At 42.1% G+C, this 18,448-nt stretch overlaps 1 protein-coding gene across 1 annotated transcript in view; it reads left to right on the top strand.

Moving 5' to 3' along the window:
• The first annotated feature begins 4,016 nt into the window (after positions 1-4,016).
• Positions 4,017-18,448, top strand: part of TOP1 (DNA topoisomerase I) — a 104,032-nt gene continuing 89,600 nt past the window's right edge. The window contains exons 1-2 of the mRNA XM_042462322.1: positions 4,017-4,210; positions 5,444-5,468. Coding sequence (XP_042318256.1) covers positions 4,178-4,210; positions 5,444-5,468 — 58 coding nt within the window. The 5' untranslated portion in view covers positions 4,017-4,177. The remainder of the gene's footprint in view (positions 4,211-5,443; positions 5,469-18,448) is intronic.

Below are 18,448 nucleotides of genomic sequence, written 5' to 3'. Positions count from 1 at the left end.
GTTTCTGGGTGCCCCCACTCCCTTCCCTGGGTTCACCTCTACACTTACCTTGCTGCCGGGCTTGGAGGACACGATCCAGGGCACTGGCATCGAGGGCCAAGTGCCCTGGCTGTCCTGGCAGGCGGCAGCTCGGCCCAGGCTCCTCTTCCTCGGCAGCAGCAACAGCAGCGAGGACTTCAAGCCCTGCAAAAGAGGAAGGAAAGGCCCAAGTTACCATGCTGGCATGGCAGACGAGGGCACAAGTGTCGTGGGGGCTGCAGTCAGGCAGCTCCCACCCCTCAACCTGGGGACCTACCTGCCGCCAGAGGAGCCTGCTCTGGCTGCGGAGGGGCCACAGCAGCTGGTCCTGGCTGTGGCCCACCCTCGGGGACATCCTCGTCCCCCAAGGATGGTGGAGAGGGCGACCTGGCAGGGTGCCCTCCCTCCCTCCGCCTCCGCCTCGGCCGCACGCCTGCAGAAGGGAAGAGGAGGGATGGCATTGGCACCATGCAGGAGGGACAGGAGGGCAAGGGAAGGGTCAAGGAGGGTAGGACAGGGCATGGCAAGAGCTCTGGCTTACCTGGAGGACGGCGATCTTCTGGTCTGGGCCGATCTCCCCTGATCCACAGGTCCTTCAGCCGCGAGAAGAATGGTGGGTGCCTGTCAACCGGGGGCGCCTCTCCGAAATCCTCCAGGGTTTCAAAGAATGCTGCCTTGAGAGTTTTAAATTTAACTCTGCATTGGTGCAGCGTTCTTTGAAACCCTTGGTTTCGGAGGGCACGAGATGCCTCGAGAAAATGCCCCCGGTTGGGCTTGTTGGTGCTAGCCATCACCCTTCTCGCAGCTGCCTGTGGCATCAGGGAGTCCAGGAGGATCCCGACCTCCTCATCGGTCCAATAAGCGATTCGGACCGGGACCCTCCTGCGTGGCGCTGTCATGTCGATCGCCGTCCTGGGGTCTTGCACAGTTGCGCACGGGTATATATGGGCACCTGCGGCTCTGGGCCGTTAGGCCAAGGTGGTCCTAGTCCAATGAAAGCTTTCAGAGGAGCAGTTTGAATCTCTCCCCCAATAGATGCCCTCTGGGTGCCCCATTGATACATTCAAATGGGCCATTAGGAAAGCTTGAATTTGAGGGGGATTGATACATTGTCAAAGGGGCAATTGGCAGTTGGAGCTGATGTATCTTTTTGCCCCAGGAAAACAGGCGCCAGGAGACCTTTTGTGTGTGTGTGTATTTGTGTGTGTCCCCCTCAGGCACATGGCAAAACATGCCCACAGCACAGATCAGGAATGATAGGCAGACTCAAACTGTGGATAATGGAATACATTTATTCATGTGCTTATGCTATTACAGTACAATGCACTCTGACATCACAGATGATGGCACAGGAGCCATCCTTCAGATTCTCCTTGTCAGAAAAAAATCTGCCAGGGCATTCCTCACAGTCTCTCCTGCTTTCTTCTTCTCTTTCTCTTCAAGGGGGTCATGAGCCACTTCCGAATGGGGTAGGCACAGTCAGCCAGTATCAGGGGCCCGATCTGCTGGCCTGTGATGTTGATGCTGGGGTTCCCTGGCACATAGATGCCAGCCTCCATGGCCTCGTAGATGAGAGAAAGTTTAAAGGGGCTTGGGCGCTTTAAATGCGCAGACAGGCTTTCTTTTGCCGCTGCTTAGCGCTGTAGCTGCGCAGCTGCGCATCCAGTAGCCGGCAAAAGAAAAAAAAAGCCGCGGTTTGGGCCGCCCGTGCGGAAGCTGCCTCTCTTTTTGCAGCGTCCTCCGAGGCGGCGGTATGGAAGCTACGGGTCCGAAACGGACCCAGGTGAGGCGTCTTCACTGCCCCCCCGTGTGGAAGCTCCAACACCTGAAGCACGCCCCCGGGGCGGGCCGTCTGGAGGCTCCACATTCAGCTGAATACACCTCCAAGACGTCCTCCCCTGCCCGTCTGTAACCCGCCTACAGCTTCCTTGACAGATGGCCATCCCACCTCTATTTAAATATTATCAAAAAAGAACCTACCAGAAGGATGGGGAATGTGTTGTCCTTTAGATTTGGCTACAGCATCTATCATCCCTCAAAATGTTGATTTAGACTGATGGGAGATGTAGTCTAGCAACATCTGGAGGCCCCTAACCCAGTTTATCCCCACCTCCAGAGGTAGTCTGTTCCAAAGTTTAAGGTGCTCTTACATTAAGGGAAACTTCCCAATGTTCTGTTATCATCTTTGCCCTTAACCTTCAATGTTAACATACTCGGCTCTTTCAACCATTCCTCACCAGACTTGATTTTGTGACCATGTTGAACACTGTTCCCTTGAAGGTGGTCCAACTTGAATAGAGTACCGTGGACATAAAGTAAAATGGTAAAATATCTGGTTAAAATGCAGGAATGTGCATTCAATATACAGTGGGCCTTTGGTATCTGCTGGGGTTTGGTTCCAGGACCCACAATTAATACCAAAACCTGTGGATGCTCAGTATATACAATACTGGTTCCAATATATAGCATAATAAAATGGTAAAATCAAGGCTTCTCTTTTGGAATTTAGATATTTTGGGGATCTTTTCAAGCCATAGACAGTACACACAGAGTTCATGCTATAACTCAGTAATTCTTAAAACATCTGAATGTCAGACTACACATCTCTAAGACGCAACATATATCGTCTAACGGCATCTTTCCTGGATACATTTCCAAGCCAAAGCCTTCTACCCTAGCCATTTTTTGACTGAAGGTAAAAACAACAATAGAGCCAGCATGATGTAATGGTTTGAACATTGGACTATGACTCTGGAGAGCAGGGTTCGAATCCCAGCTCAGGCATAGGGACCCACCTTGAGCAAGTCACACTCTCTCGGCCTCAAGGGAAGGCAATAGTAAACCTCTGAACAATCTTGCCAAGAACTCCCTGGATGACCTTGGGCATTAATTATATTATTATTATTATTATTATTATTATTATTATTATTATATCTTTGCACATACCTACATAATGAGCCATCTTGGAGGTGGGGCCCAAGTCCAAACAAAATTCATTTATGTTTCGTATACTCTGGAGACCGGGGTTCGATTCCCAGCTTGGTCATGAAACCTATTGGGCAAGTCACACTCTCTCAGCCTCAGGGCAAGGCAAAGGTTCGCCTTAGGGTTTCCATGGGTCAGAACTGAAGGTGCACAACACACACCGCTGATGCACATAGACTGAAGGCAATTTTATGCAGTAGTTTGAATAGGTTTGTGTACATGCACAGAAATCTGTAGCTATAGTTATTGGGTTTTGTGTGTGTTTGTGTGTTCTCAACACTGGTTGCCTTCAGGTTGTTTCCAATTCATGGCGACCCTAAGATCATGGGGTTTTCTTGGGAAGTTATTCAGAGGAGATTTGCCATTGCCTTGCCCTGAGGCTGAGAGAGTGTGACTTGTAGCCCAAGGTCACCCAGTTTCCATGCCCGAACCGGGATTCGAACCCTGGTCTCCAGAGTCCCAGTCCAACGTTCTAACCACTAGGCCACTCTGCTTCTAACGCCCCAAAGGGCGGAGGGGAGCAATCGTAGGGGAGCGTGTGCGCATGCGTACTGCTCCCATGCTGTGCCTCGTACAATGTGCTGCTGCGGCGGCGGCGGCTGGTATCTTACCTCCAGCTAACAGCAGGGGAAAAGAAGATGAACGCGTCCCAGTATGCAAATTTGCATACCATCCCTCCTCTCGCTGCTCATTGGAGGCCGGGAAGAGGGGCGTGACCGGATATGTAAATAGAACCCGGCGTTTTGAAGAAAGGGAAGGAAGGAGGCGAGGGAGAAGAAGGGAAAAAAAGGCAACCGGCATCGAGAAGGAAGAGGCGTGGCTAAGGAGTGGAGGAGGCGGGGCCATATTATATCAAGTGGGTGCGGCCTGGATGCAAATAGCAGCCCGAGTCGCTCCCGATTGGAGGAGACGGGGAGGGTGGGCTGGGCTATGCAAAGTCTCCGAAGGCACCGCCCCCCTCTCTACGCCCCGCCCCATTGTTTAAAAGACGCTGCGCCTGCGCAGTGACGGGAAATAAGGACTTAGTCTGTTACACAACTGGCTGCTCCTCGCGGCTGGTGGTGGAGTTGAGGGGGCTGCGCGTTCCCTTCTTCGGCCTCGAGTCTCTCCTTAGGCGCCTCGCCAGGCCTTCCCTTCCTCCCCAACACCCGCCTTATACGCTGCTCTATAGGCCATGAGTGGGGACCAGCTGCACAACGACTCCCAGGTAAGAGGCCTCCCCACACCTGGGCCTAGCCTCTATTTGGGGGATCCCCTTATGAGAGCCGCCAGATAAGGGCCATTTAACCTCAGAAGCAGAAGCAATCGGGGAAGGGCACTACAAGCCCCTTTCCTGGAGAGGTTTGGGAAGTGAGACTAAAGGGAAGAAGAGGACCCATTGTCTCCCTTCCCACAATCATGGGCCTTGCAGTAGTAATAGTAATAGCTGCTGCTGTTATTGAAGGGGGACCACCCCTCTTTCTTTCTCTCTCTCTCTCTCTCTCCAAACCCAACAGCCCCCACTTTTTTTCTGGGGGCCACCCTCAAAGCTTCCATATTTTCCACCTTCAAATGGGGGCCTATTAATCCTTGTTAGGACCCCCTTCAAATGGTGGCTTATTATCCCTATGGAGTCTGGGTCTTAAAACCCCAGAAGGGCCTACCCTTAAGGGTTTTTTTTCGGGGGGGGGTTGCAGGGAAATATATCTCAACCTCTTGCTTACCCTTCCTCCCTTCCTTCCTTCCTTCCTTCCTTCCTTCCTTCCTTCCTTCCTTCTGAGGAGGGAAAGGCAAAAGGTTATTGGGGTTTTGGAGGGGGAGGCTCACCTCCATTTTTAAAGGGCATCTAGGATACACAAAAAGGGGCTTTGAAGGGGGCCTTCCTGGGAAGGAAGTGGCTGAACCAGGAGGGCCATGCTTAGGTTTGGGAGGGGAATACGATTCAATATCTTGCTTATTCTTCCTTTGAAGGAGGGGGGGGGGAGAAAAAAGGCAAAAGGTTGGATTTGGGGGTAAGTGGGACACAAAAAGGGTGTTTTTAGGGGTGTGTTTGAACCAGAAGGGCCATACTTAGGGGTTTTTTTGGGGGGGGGCTGTAAGGAAATATGCCTCCACATCTTGCTTTTTAGGGTTTTCTGTTTTAAAGGGCATGTAAGAAACACAAAAGGGTGTTTTTGGGGGAGAGCCACACACGAGGAAGGAGGTGTTTGAACCAGGAAGGCCCTACTTAGGTCGGGGGGGGGGGTTGGTAGGGAAATTGTGTATGTATATATCTATATATATCTCCTTAAGTGTATCCTTTCCCTGAGATACATTTAGGGTTTCAAGGGCCATCAACTTAATCTTTCCTTTAACCTTGGGGAGGCCTTTTTAGAGACCTTTTGGGGGCTGTGAAATAATTCTTAGATCCTGCTTCTTCTCTCTCTCTTTAAATTAAATAAAATCCCCTTTTTCCCCCCAGATCGATCCAGACTTCCGAGCGAATGGTGAGTGGCTTCCAGATTTGGGGAAGGGGCGAGGAGGGTTTCCTGGTCTCTGCCTGCCTCGCATGCCTGCCTTGCTGAGGATGGTGGAAAGGACAGACATGGCGTCCCAGAGACTAAGTCCCGTCTCCTCTCTGACTGGCCCCATTGTTCCCATCTGACTCCCTGATGCTGGGAAAGCTTAGGGCTGGGGGGCCATCTGGCCCCCTATTTCCGCAGTGAGGGCTTCGGAGACCCTGGCTCTGGCCTCCCTGGGTGCCTCTGGGCCTCTCTTGGGCTCGGATTCCCCCTGGAAAGTCGCCTTGTCGACGGTGGGGACTTAGTCTCTGCGCCATTTTCTTTTTCTCTCTCTCTCTCTCTCTTCCCTGCCTGTCTCTCCTTCTCCTCCTCCTCCTCCCTCGAGCTGCTGCTGCTGCTGCTGCTGCTGCCCACAAGGAGCCTCCTGCAGAGAAAACATGAGAAATAAACCACCATCATGTTCCAAAATAATCCTCCCTGAAGTGGGGGGGGGGGGGGGAGGGAGGGGGCCCTTTCAGCTTTGGGCTGGCTTTTCAGAAGGAGTACTTGGGGGATTTTTAGTAGCCTATACCTCTTTATTATGCTCTCCTCCTTCTTTCTCTTCTTTTTTCTCCTCCTCTTCCCCCAGTTCTGTTTCTTTTAATCAGTCCCCCCTTTTTTAAAAGCCTACCTCTTTTTTCTCCCCCCCTCTTTTTCTCCTCTTTCTCCTCCCCCCCCCCCCCCGTTTTGTTTCTTTTTATCAGTCCTTTTCTCTCTCTCTCTCTTTCCCTCCTTCTACAAAAGATGGTTGCAACATGTTGCTCTTGGAACAGATATGCTTTGTCTTTTTGAATATATAAATGACATATTTTTAAAAAGACCCAGTGGGGCTTCATTATTATTATTATTATTATTGCTGGGTTTTAACATTATTTATTTTATTATTTATTTTATTTACAGTATTTATACCCCACCCTTCAACCCTAAAGTCTCCCAGAGTGGCTTTATTTATTGATTGATATTATTATTTTATTTAATAATTTAGCTGCCTGGGTGGGCCTTTTTTAATTCCTGGGTTTAAAAAGTTATTTATATAATAATAATACTTTTTTATTTATATGCCATCTCCCCACCAGGATGGAGGCAGCTTACAAAACAGACCAAAATATAAAACGATCCCCAAAAATTGTTTCCCTCCCTCCCTTAAACATAAAATCCCCCAATATTAATAATAATAATAAATAACATTTAAAATATTACAAATACTTCCAAAAAATTATATCCTGCCTTTTCTCCTGCAGTGGGACTCAAGGTGGATCACGACATATCTAATAATAATGATAATAATAATAATAATACAAGGTTAAAACTTTGAGTACAAAAATTAAAAAGAAACACTACCAACAGCTAAAACATAGATTAAAATCAGCCTAATTCAAAGCAATAATCATTTTTTAAAAAGTTACAATCGTTCCAGAAAAGTATCCAGCATCACTTTGCTAAACTTTGATAGCTGTCTGTGGTTCAGTTATAAAAAGCAACAGGAGATGAATATCTTTTTTTATCTTACACTTTTTAGAAAAGTGTGTTTTGGGGGAAGAATGCCTTTCTTTCTGTTGTTGCCAGTGTTTCTGCCACTGTTTAATGGGAAGGTTTCTCTTTCCTTCAAATGGAGGAGATAAAGTCTGGAGGAGAATCTACTACAGTTGAAATAACATCAGCTGTCAAATGTCAAGATTGCTTACTTTTTTAAGACCTGCATTTCAACTTAGTGTTTTTGCCTTTTAGGTGCTTTTTGATTTTCTGCTGCTTTCATGAAACGTTCTCATGTTCTTCTATAACATGTGTGTTGGAGCTTATAAATTGTTTCAGTTCCCTCTGACTGTGTATAAATATACAAAGTAATCTGTGATAAATGACATGTAGACTGTAACACAGATATTCTTTCTGTTTGTATGCTGAAACATTTCTGTTCAGAACATTTCTGCTGGGCGATTTAGACTTAAATCCTTTAGTATATATATATATATATTTTAAAAAGCAATATATTGCCCTTGGCTATGCTGGCTAGGGCTGCTGGGAGTTGTAAGCCAACAATATCCAGAAAGCCACATAAGTACCACCCCTAAGAAACATGAATAAATGTTTCACAGTCAGTTCATACAGGATCTGAGTTATCCTTAGGAAGTTATCAGACAAGGGAAAGGGTGGAAATATAATCCAATGGCAATCTGAATGCAATCATGGGGTTTAGCGTTATTGCATGATAGACTACCACACGCAATTTCTGGCAATGGCAAGCAATTTTTGGGCAATGGGAAGTCAGTTCGAACGCAATTCGAATTCACGTAAATTCTCTGAACTAGCAAATTCACGTGAATGCGTTCTGGCCCCACTTTCTTTTCATTCGAAATTAAGAGAAATTCCTCCCATGTGATAAACTCCTTAGAGATATAAAGAAACTGGAAAAAAACAGAGCCTCCCATGACACCCAGAATCTGGGATAAAGAAAATCTGTTAAAAACTGACTTGAGTGGGCTTTTAATTGTGCCCTCTGTGTTGAGAATAGTCTTTTTAATGAATTTTAATGTTTTTAACTTTTTTAATAGTTTAATTGTCTTTTTGAAAACTTGTATATTTGTTTAGTTTTAAGTTTGCACAGTTTTTAAACATGTTGTGAACCAACTTGAGTCCCATTTTTGCAAAAAGGTGGGATGTAAATAATACACACACACACACACACACACACACACACACTGCCCAATCCTCAACTGGAGTTCAAAGAATTGCTTATATGTAGGTGATTTATTTTATTTTATGTGCCACTCTGTTAAGATCATCCACTGACTAATATATAAATGCATAGACTGTGAATGTCTTTTGTTTTGTGCTCTAGGGGACAATTCGTTGCTAAATGTGTGCTTAAGATTGATTTTAGATGTCATTCATTTCGGTGGATGTTGACTCTTCTAGCTTGTTATTAGTATCATAATAATAATTATTAATAATGTTTATTGAACATACTAGAGTGGGGCAGTGGCTTGAGTGTTGAACAAGGGTCCAAAACACACTGCAGAAATAATCCTGTTTGAGACTGCTTTAACTGCCCTTGCGTAGTGCTAGGGAATTATGGGAACTGTAGTTTTGTGAGACATTTAGCCTTCTCTGTCAGGGGGCTTTGGTGCCACAATAAACTACAATTCTCAGGATTCCCTAGCAATGAGCCAGGTCTCAAACTGGATTATGTCTGCGGTGTGTTTTGCACCTAGGCCTCTAAAGACCAGGGTTTGAATCCATGCTCAGGCATGCAAACCAAGTGGGTGGCCTTGGAAAAGTCACACTCTCTCAGCCCCAGAGGAAGACAATGGCAAAAACTCTCTGAATAAACCTTGCCAAGAAAACCTCATGATAGGGTCAACTTGAAGGCACTCAACATCTCTGGAGTCTTGAAACCCAGGGACTGAATGTTGGTCCTGGTTCTTCCATCTCAGCATAGGCCTGTTACTTTAGTGAAAAATAGTATCTTGTCCTTAGGACGTGAAAATATTTTCCTAGATTTTTTATTGGGTATTTTTAGCACAAATCCAAGTGACTTAATATTGTATGAGAATTGGCCACAGAAGACCCAACCATCCTTTGTCTTTTGGTGTCACTTTAATTGTTCACGTAACCACATGATCTTTCATGTTGTTTAAGGAATGCCCTTTGTCACCTTGCCACAAAGTTTGAACTTGTTTTTATGTCAGGATGCTATAATATACCTATACTATTTTGAAGAACCCTTGTTTTCTCAGTCATACTGTGGTGAATTTGGTATTTTAAATAACTGTTTCTATTCTAGGTAAAGCATGGAAGAATGAACTGTTTGTTTTATCTTGTTTACTTACATGTTGGTTCTGTTTTGTGATTAGTCCTATATTGTATTATTTTAATACATTGTATACAATATATTGTAACTATTGTAAAACTGACTTTAAGAGGATAATTTATCCTGAATACCTGCTGACTTAAATTATATTATTACTTATAGCAATGTAAATTTTCTCTGGCGTCATTATATACTATTTTTAAGAAATCTGCCATTTCCCTTCCAGTTTCCTCCTCTTAATTGTTTAGATGCCTCATAAAATGAAGGCTTTGGTTTTAAAAATGTTAAAGCTGTTTAAACACATAAGTAGCAAGCTGTTGTCTCTTCAGTCACATTTGAGGCCATTGATGAAAAACAGCCACTGCCTGTTAGGTGCTGAATATGTAATGACAATACCTATATGCATTTGATGAAGGAAATCATTTTGCAGTAACACACAGCTATGTCTGCTTGTGTGAATGGTTTCTGATATCAGAAGCTAAGAAAAGAATAGCTATGGATTCTCAAGTTGATGGGAGATGTTCCAGGAACACTACTGATTGATGCCTGCGTATAAATGAAATGTGTGCCTTGGCATGTTTTAGCTAATAAAATAGTTTTAAAGAAATAGTCTGCCATAAGTTTAGGTTGGTATAGCCCAGCAAATTGTGCTGTCCAACACTTATATAGGTATTGGTAGAATACAAGTGCTCTGGGTATCACTTGACCCACCACATACAGGCAAAATGATGTGGCTTAAGGCCACATTGGGGGGGAGGGTGCAGTTTACATGATGCACACCCCAAATGCAGCCTGAAGCCATGGTGAGGCTGCATCCTTTGCAAAGAACCAGGCCAAGAAGGAGCAGATGAAATCCAGTCCTTCTGGTGGCCCAGTTGAGGACCTTAGTGGCAGCCCAGATTAGACCAGACACATGTGGTTGCCACAGTCCCGACATGAACGGCACCAGCATAGTCTCCTGTCACTCTATCCCTTCTGCTTCAGGCCTTAAAATACTTTATTTAATTTTATTTATTTATTTTTCCCATACTCTTTAGTACTGGGTCTAATAATTATGCTTAGAATAATCTTCACAGTGATTTGCAAGATGTATTTTATGCATTATATATACCACCTGGGTAGGTTATTTCTAAAAACTAGTTCAAATGGTGAAGTACTTTGGCAAGATGTCTTATCATTTTTTATTATTTTATTATGATCAATTGATCAAACATCAACAAACAGCAATCACATACAATAGTTAATAATTAAAATTTCACTTATAAAATTATATTAAAAAGACAGAGGGAAAAGTATAATAAAATAAGATAATTGTAAATGCATGAAATCATTATAAAATTGTAACAGACTAATAAGTATTACAAACTTAAGAGACTATCTTCGTTGCGCAGTGTCTCATCATTGTATAATTTCAAGTTGCTAGAGGAGAATTGCGTGCTTGTATATTTCTCCCCACATTAAAACTACTAGGTTTAAGATTATTTCACACCATTCCCCTCCACCATAAGGCCCTCCAAATGTGTTTGGTTGGGAATGCTGGCCTTTGTAGTTCAACACATCAGGAAGATTAACCTACATAATCTTTCCTCATTGAGATCCTAGCATTCAGATTTAGATATAAATTATTGGAATTGACATGATACTGTTCAAATAATCACATAATTATTGAGTTGAAAAATGCCTCAAGAATCATTTAGGGTCAAACCAACTCCCTGCCAGTTCAGCAGTCCCCAGTTAAAAAGAATACTATAACCATAAGATCTTATAATCGGAATCTGCTTTAAGGCATTAAAAATAATTCTGCATTTAAACTTCAAGCATAACCAACAATCCTGTGTAATTTTATATATGGTTACAGGATAACATGTGCAGCCTTTATATTTTCTAAAAGCTTTCTGCTACTTTGAACTTTTGAAAAAGGATCTTTTTAAGCTTTAGTCTTTGTTAACTTCTGGAGGCAGATTAGTCCTAGAAACTCTTCTTTCTCGCAAGACTTGATCATTTGGAGAATGGGGTTTGCAGAAAATTGTTCAAATATTGAGTCATTCAAATGCTATGCAAGTGAAAACAAATGACCTCCTAGATTATTAAGGAAATGTATGTGTGATACATATCCTTCCATGGGTATGATTCTTTCATATGTGTTTATATGTTAGGGTAATTCTTCCCCCACAAACTATTAGTGACTCTCACATGCCCCTCAGTCATTGCAGTATTTGTGTTATGTAGTTGTTTTATCATTTTACAGATAAATATAGAATTTGCCAATGATGTGGACTCCTAAGAGGGCATCATCCTGGTGCCTTATGCTAAGTTTTTTTTGTGGAGTGCAAAATACATTGTGGCTTTTTCTTGGCATAAAATCCAGAGGAAAATTCCCTGGCAAACTTCCATAAATTTCCCAAGCAAAATTTTTCCCTGAGTAAGTTTTCCTTTCAGATGATTGGTGATAAGAGGGCAGTATTCAACAGTAGTGGAACACCAGTGAAATACATTCTGTGGACTTGAGCAAATCTTTCTGAAATCCCTGCCTTTTTTTGTAGTACATATTTGTTAAAACCTCTCACTGAAGCACATTTACTTACTTGGAGTTAAGTTGCATTCAGTTCAACTGGATTTGTTCCAAAGTGCATAGGCTTGATGGTTTCCCACATGGGCAGATTGAATGGAATAAAACAGATTCATAGAAAATGCTGTCAGTGGCCAGGAGGCATGATGGCTGTATATTACTTCAACTTTTCCTGTAGATAGCATTTACTAGGGAACACAAGCAAGATGGTGCCATTGCATTCACGTCCTACTTGTGGTCTTCCTTTAAACAGCTGTTTGGCCATTGTTGGAGTAGAATGCTAGGCAAGTGGGCCTTTAGTCTGAACTGCAGTATTTGCCTTATGTACTTAGCTCTTAACAGTTACTTCAAAAATGTGAAGATCTATAGAAATCAGGCAATTCTTGTGGCTACATTATTGTTTATATGATAGTTGTTGTGTAACCTGCATTGTTCAGGGTGTGAGAATGGCTTTTTAAATGTAAACAATATTAAGCCTGAGTAAACTGCAACCTGTTTAGGTGCATGGAACACATCTACTTTTAAGCTGGTTAAGCTCACTTGTAAACAGTAACTAAATAGAGGGGGGGGGAAATAACTACAAAAATACCACATGGATCATCTTAATTAAATTCACATGGATCACCTTACAATCATAGTAGTAGATGTCCATCTCTGATATTTCCAGGAAGCAAATTATTTTGAAAAATATGACTTTGTCATTTCCCTAGTCAGCTAGCTATCAGGAAGTCATTCCTTTTAACAAAAAATGTGAATTGCAATTGTGTCAATGCAGTAATGGTCAATGATAATGAAGGTTGCAGTTTTGATCTCGCCTCTTCAGGGGTTGTCTTTTTACTTCCCTTTTATCAGGCTTTGCAGCTAAATGATCATGTGATCCTTAGCAAGCTGCTTAAGTTCTTTGCCTCAGTTCTTCATATTTAAATTGTGGATAAGCTAAGTGGGCAACGATATTGAAGATTTTCCCTTTACACTGTTGAACTCATTGGCTGAGTGTCTGGTGGTAAGTTGAGTTAGGGTTGCTTGATTATAATATATAATATATAAGATTATTAGTAATAATATATAAGATTATTAGTGGGGTAACTAATTCTTAAAAGAGAAACTTGCATTGCTTCCTGTTTGACAGATTTACTACGACTTACTCAAGTTAGATTTCAAATTGTGTATGCAGTACTTGTCTCATTAGCTAGTGACAGTCCTTTAATACTCTGTCCATACGCCTCCTTTCATTTTCTGGAGTAAATGTGTTCCATTTCCAAAGAAACCTAGCTTCGAACTGTGTCACTGGATTCAATGCGCATCATTTTTAGAACACCAGCATTTAATGCAGCCATTCAGAATATAAAATAAGAGTGTATGCAGCTCAAGTTCTGGCTTTTAAATTGTACAGTCATCCCTCCATATTTGTAGATTTGATATTTGCGGATTTGATTATTCACGGATTTCATTAATATGTACTCTCTAGGACTGTCTAGGTCAGGGGTAGGCAACCTACGGCCCACGGGCCGGATCCGGCTCGGCAAGACCTTGGGACCGGCCCCAGCCCAGTCCTGCCGCCGATTGCCACCGGGGCCTTTGGCCTCTCATGCGGGGGAGCAATTGTCCATAGAAGCCTCAGAAACATGCATTTATATTAACATTTTTAAAATAATCGGCAATTTTTTTCGTGTTTCCTCCATTTTTAAAAAAAGGTGTCCTCCATTTGAAAATTTTGTCCTACATTTGTCCCGGTTTATTTATTTAATTTTTAAAAAATTATTTAATCATTTATTTTTTGGTTTCTGTCCCTCAGACAACTGGGGGACAGCAACCCGGCCCCCGGCTCAAAAAGGTTGCCTACCCCTGGTCTAGGTCCTCCAGTGCAACTCTGTGGTCAACTTTAACTAAAAGTTGCACTGAAAGACCATTTGTAGCTACTCCAGTGCCATTCTATGGTCAGTGTATGTTGGACATTGACCACAAAGTTGCACTGGAGGACCTAGAGATTCCTAGAGAGGTGTCCTCCCAGGTAAAAACAGTGTTTTTGTTATTTGCGGTTTTTCCATGTTCACGGGGGTCTTGTTCCCCTAACCCTAGCGAATCATTTGTTTAAGAAATTCTGATGGGTTAATAAGGAACTTACTGAAGTTATCTCAGTTACCCAAGTCCCACTTATTCCACAAGTCATAAATCGGATTTGTGGCTGTTAAATTAGAATTTGAAGTATGACTTCTAAGTTACAACAGCTGTCTTAATCTTATACAAAGCCACATACAAATGCAAATATTTGCATAAGGCCAAAGTGTACATTTGTATCTTCAGGCATTTGTTGAGTAGCTGGATTCTATTCATTTTCTTAGTTGCACTGTCAGCGCAAAGTGTAGAAATTACAATAACTACTTGACATATAAGTCTATTAATTTCAATGGAGAATATTTTTGCAAGTAAGTCCTGGTAATTTTCTGTGTCATTCACATCAATATTTTAATGGCATCATAGATTTAGCATAAGAGAAAGGTGGTTTGCTTTGGCCTAAAAATGATTTCCAGAAACAATTGATTAAAATACACTAAAACTGCTGCCTTGGAAGGTGTCATCCACCTTGTCTCATGAAAAAATGAACTTTTGACGTTTATCTAGTTTTATACATCTTTCCTTCCTCCCTATGCCTTCTAGAAGTGTAACGAGTATCTGTAAGACCATTTGTTCTGTACTCATTGCATGATACTTTAGTTCTGCTTGGGTTTACAAGGAAGAGCAGTATCTTTGGTGCTTTACTGACCGCCCAAAAGGGCGGTCTGCCGGCGCCTGTGTTTGCTGCGTGAAGGAGCTACAGCGGACAAACCGCACGGCTCCTCCGCGCAGCAAAAAGAAGCCGCAAAAAGTGGTTTCTTTTTGCTGTGCCATTAAGACGCCGCAAAGCGCCATTGGCGCATTTGCGGCGTCATAATGGCGCCAAGACATGTGGACGCTAAGCGTCTGCTATGCCAAAATGGCGGTGCACATGTAGAATGGGCGCCGCCATTTTGTATGTGCTTGGCACGTACTAGGGTTAGGGGCGTCCAGAAAGGATGCCCCTTCCTAACCCTAGTACGTGCCGAGCATGTACTTTTTGGTGGTGTTGGAACCTGCCTTTCTTTGACATAAGGATTAAGTGTTGGAATGTGGTTTTCCCATCATAATCCATATAACACACTTCTGTCCAAGTTTACTTAGCATTAGATATGGTATAGAGAAGAGACAAAGTCTAGGAATGCTGAAAAGAAATGATTTTATTATTGAAAGTAGCCGAATGTCTTTTGGCTTGTAAACATTTTTATGGCCTCCTTCAGCTGTTTTGAAAAGAAAAAGAGACAATATCTATGTAACAGTAACTATAATAGGAGACAAATTAGCTTGCAAACTGAATTATATGTACATGTAACTTACATCAGACTTCCAGTCCTCTTTGCTTTTACATAGAAGTAGAACCCAGTCTGATATGCATGTAAAGAATTCTATTTTCAGTGGAAGTGCAATACGTAGTATTCTTCTTTTCATGAAATTTTCAGAGGACATCATGAGACTAATACACTATTTGAAATTAGATTTTGTCAAAGCAGTGACACTAAGTTCTTCCTGATAATCCTTAAATGTTTTTGTTAGGTGTGGGGGTGTGGTTAGGTACGTGTACATTTGTCCAAAAAATCCTTAACACACACAGAGGGGTTGAGTAGATTCCCACCATTACAATTACCAAACTACTTGAAAGTATACATTCCTGCATAGTATGGATACACTGTTATGACAGCCTGAAAAAAAATTGTTTGTATCCTAATAATGAGCATCCCTTTCTTTGGCAAATTTTAAGTGCAACTAGATTTGGTCTCTACCCCAGGATTCCCAATAGGATGTAATGTGTGCTGCATCTGAATTACAGTTTCCTAGCGGTCTTACATTTCTGTTAAAATTATGTCTCCTCATTCTGGAGTGGCAGAGGTATCGTGTGAATAATAAGCCCCTTATGATGGAAGAAATCATTCTTAAGGATAAAATTATTAATAGTGTTCAGTTCAGTGGGTAGATAAAATATTTCACACCAGTGATATTATTCAGATCTTGAAAGATCCTATGAAATACATTACAGAATAATTTTATATACACACTGAAATAATGGTTGAAGCACAGGCTTATCATACAGGTCAACTGACCAGTTGTGTTTCCCTGTGTTGTCTTGCCACTTGTTTATATGTTTAAAATATTATTGCACATACAGATTTGGTGTAAAAGAATCACTTGTTTAAATTGTGATGCATAGAGTAGCCCTCAAGATGATTTAAGGAAAGAGAGACAGGAAGGAAAAATCATAGAACTCACAAGCATGAAAGGAACTATAATTTACTAAGCTAAGGCAGGTGTGGGCAACTGTGGTGGGTCTGGAGCTCACTTTCTGCCTCTGGACTTCTGAGGGTCCACAAATTGAATGATTCCCCAGCACCAGAAATTACTTCACTTTTAGTGTTTTTTTTTAAATTGAGTCTTTAAAAAAAAATACTAAACTATTCAGGGTGGAAGTCTTGCAGTCTTTTAAAAAGGGTGAATTACCACTGTTGTAGACTTTGAAGAAAGGTAGGTCACCCTAGAGCCAGACAGATTCAAGGTGATCCAAAGCCACAAAAACAGCTTTGAAACCACATGCTGCCTTGGGGCTAAACTTTGCCCACCTTTGAGCTAAGGTCAGTTTCATAGATCATATAGCAACAAATCTGGCTTACCTATAAGATTTACAGTCAGCCAGAGATGCAACCTGTCCCATTCTTAGACAAATGCATTTGTAAAATACTGTTATCAATTGCCTTCAAGTCATTTCTGACTTATGGTGACCCTAAGGTGAACCCATCACAGGGTTTGCTCAGCAGAACTTATCAGAGGGAGTTGCTTTTGCCTTTCTCTGAGGCTGAGAGTGACTTGCCCAAGGTCACCCAGTAGGTTTCCATGGCTGAATGGGGATTCAGATCTTGGTCTCTCAGTGTCCTAAACCAACACTCAAACCACTATACCACACTGCCCTCATGTTATTTAAATATGTACATAATTTAAAGCTGGGGATGTTTAGCCTGGAGAAGAGAAGGTTAGGAGGTGATATGATAGCCCTGTTAAAATACTTGAAGGAATGTCACATTGAGGAAGGAGCTAGCTTGTTTTCTGCTGCTGCAGAGACTAGGACCCGGAGCAATGGATGCAAGCTACAAAAAAAGAGATTCCACCTCAACATTAGGAGAAACTTCCTGACAGTAAGGGCTGTTCAACAGTGGAACAAATTCCCTCAGAGTGTAGTGGAGTCTCCTCCTTTAGAGGTCTTTAAACAGAGGCTGGATGGCCATCTGTCAGGGATGCTTTGATTGAGATTTCCTGCATGTCAGGGGGTTGGACTGGATGGCCCTTGTGGTCTCTTCTGTGATTCTAAATTCTCACATTGAACTTCACAATTTTTGCTTTATCTTAATAACTGCATGTGCATACATGGACACAGAGGCATCCTAACAGTAGCTTTAACAGTTTACCCTGCTCTTATACAAGAAGAAAATGCACTGTTTTCCTTAGTATGCCATAAGTACACAATATGAGAAAAATACTTGAACAATAAAATATTAAATAAAATAACAGTATGCTCACTTCTGTTTCAATTTTAAAGATGCCTTTTTTTTTTGGTTTTGTGGGGGGGAAATAACTTTTTTCCTGGTTTGATACAGCAGAGAAACAAGTAAGCTAAAGTTTGTGGTTTTGATGAAATGTCAGTGTTGGGTTTCGACCAATTCCTGTGATGGAAATGAATGAAGAGAGATTACATATGGGATTGAATACAAGAGAGGAACAGCAAAGAGACAACAATCAGTTTATCAGGCTATCTGAAACTTCTGAGAGCTTTATCACAAACATACAACGAAAATACTTTCTGTTTTCTCATAATGTACCTCAGATAAAGGTCATGTTATGTATACTTCAGCAGCCACCTACTTCTGTAAGCTCTCAGGTTGTAGTCTTGTGATAGGTAAGCATTCCTTAATCCCACCCCATGAATATTGAGCCATTCATATTAAGTTAAATATTAAATTCTGAACATAGATATGATGTGAGGTTTGTGTGTATGGATTCTTCCTCAGATATAGAATCGTGGAGCCTTTATTTACATCTGTGTCCTGTTTTTCTGTGCAGCTAAAAAGAAATGGAAGTCACAGACCCAAAAGTTGTGTAGTAGCCAAATAAATATGTCAAGAACACTTGATTTACACTACTTCTGTTGCATTTGTCTTCATGAGTCTTATATCCTTGCTTGGAAAATGAATGTGCTTGACAAAGGATGAGCTAATCTTGTCTTGAATAAAATTTGTACTTTTTGAAAGATTTGTCTGGACCTACTTACTTGCCCAAATTCTCTTAAAGTATTTAAAATTGGGCTTCATAATCTTTTTACAGGAGACACATGTAAATTGCTTGGATCAGCAATAAATTGTTTTCATTTACTGAAAAGATCTATGGAGAAAACAAATCTGTCTAGTTGTGTGTTCAGATGAAGTGTGTGCGCAC

The sequence above is a fragment of the Sceloporus undulatus genome, chromosome 4, assembly GCF_019175285.1.
Source record: "Sceloporus undulatus isolate JIND9_A2432 ecotype Alabama chromosome 4, SceUnd_v1.1, whole genome shotgun sequence".
Taxonomy (NCBI): domain Eukaryota; kingdom Metazoa; phylum Chordata; class Lepidosauria; order Squamata; family Phrynosomatidae; genus Sceloporus; species Sceloporus undulatus.
The sequence above is the reverse complement of the archived record's forward strand: the minus strand, read 5'-3'. Positions and strand labels throughout refer to the sequence as shown.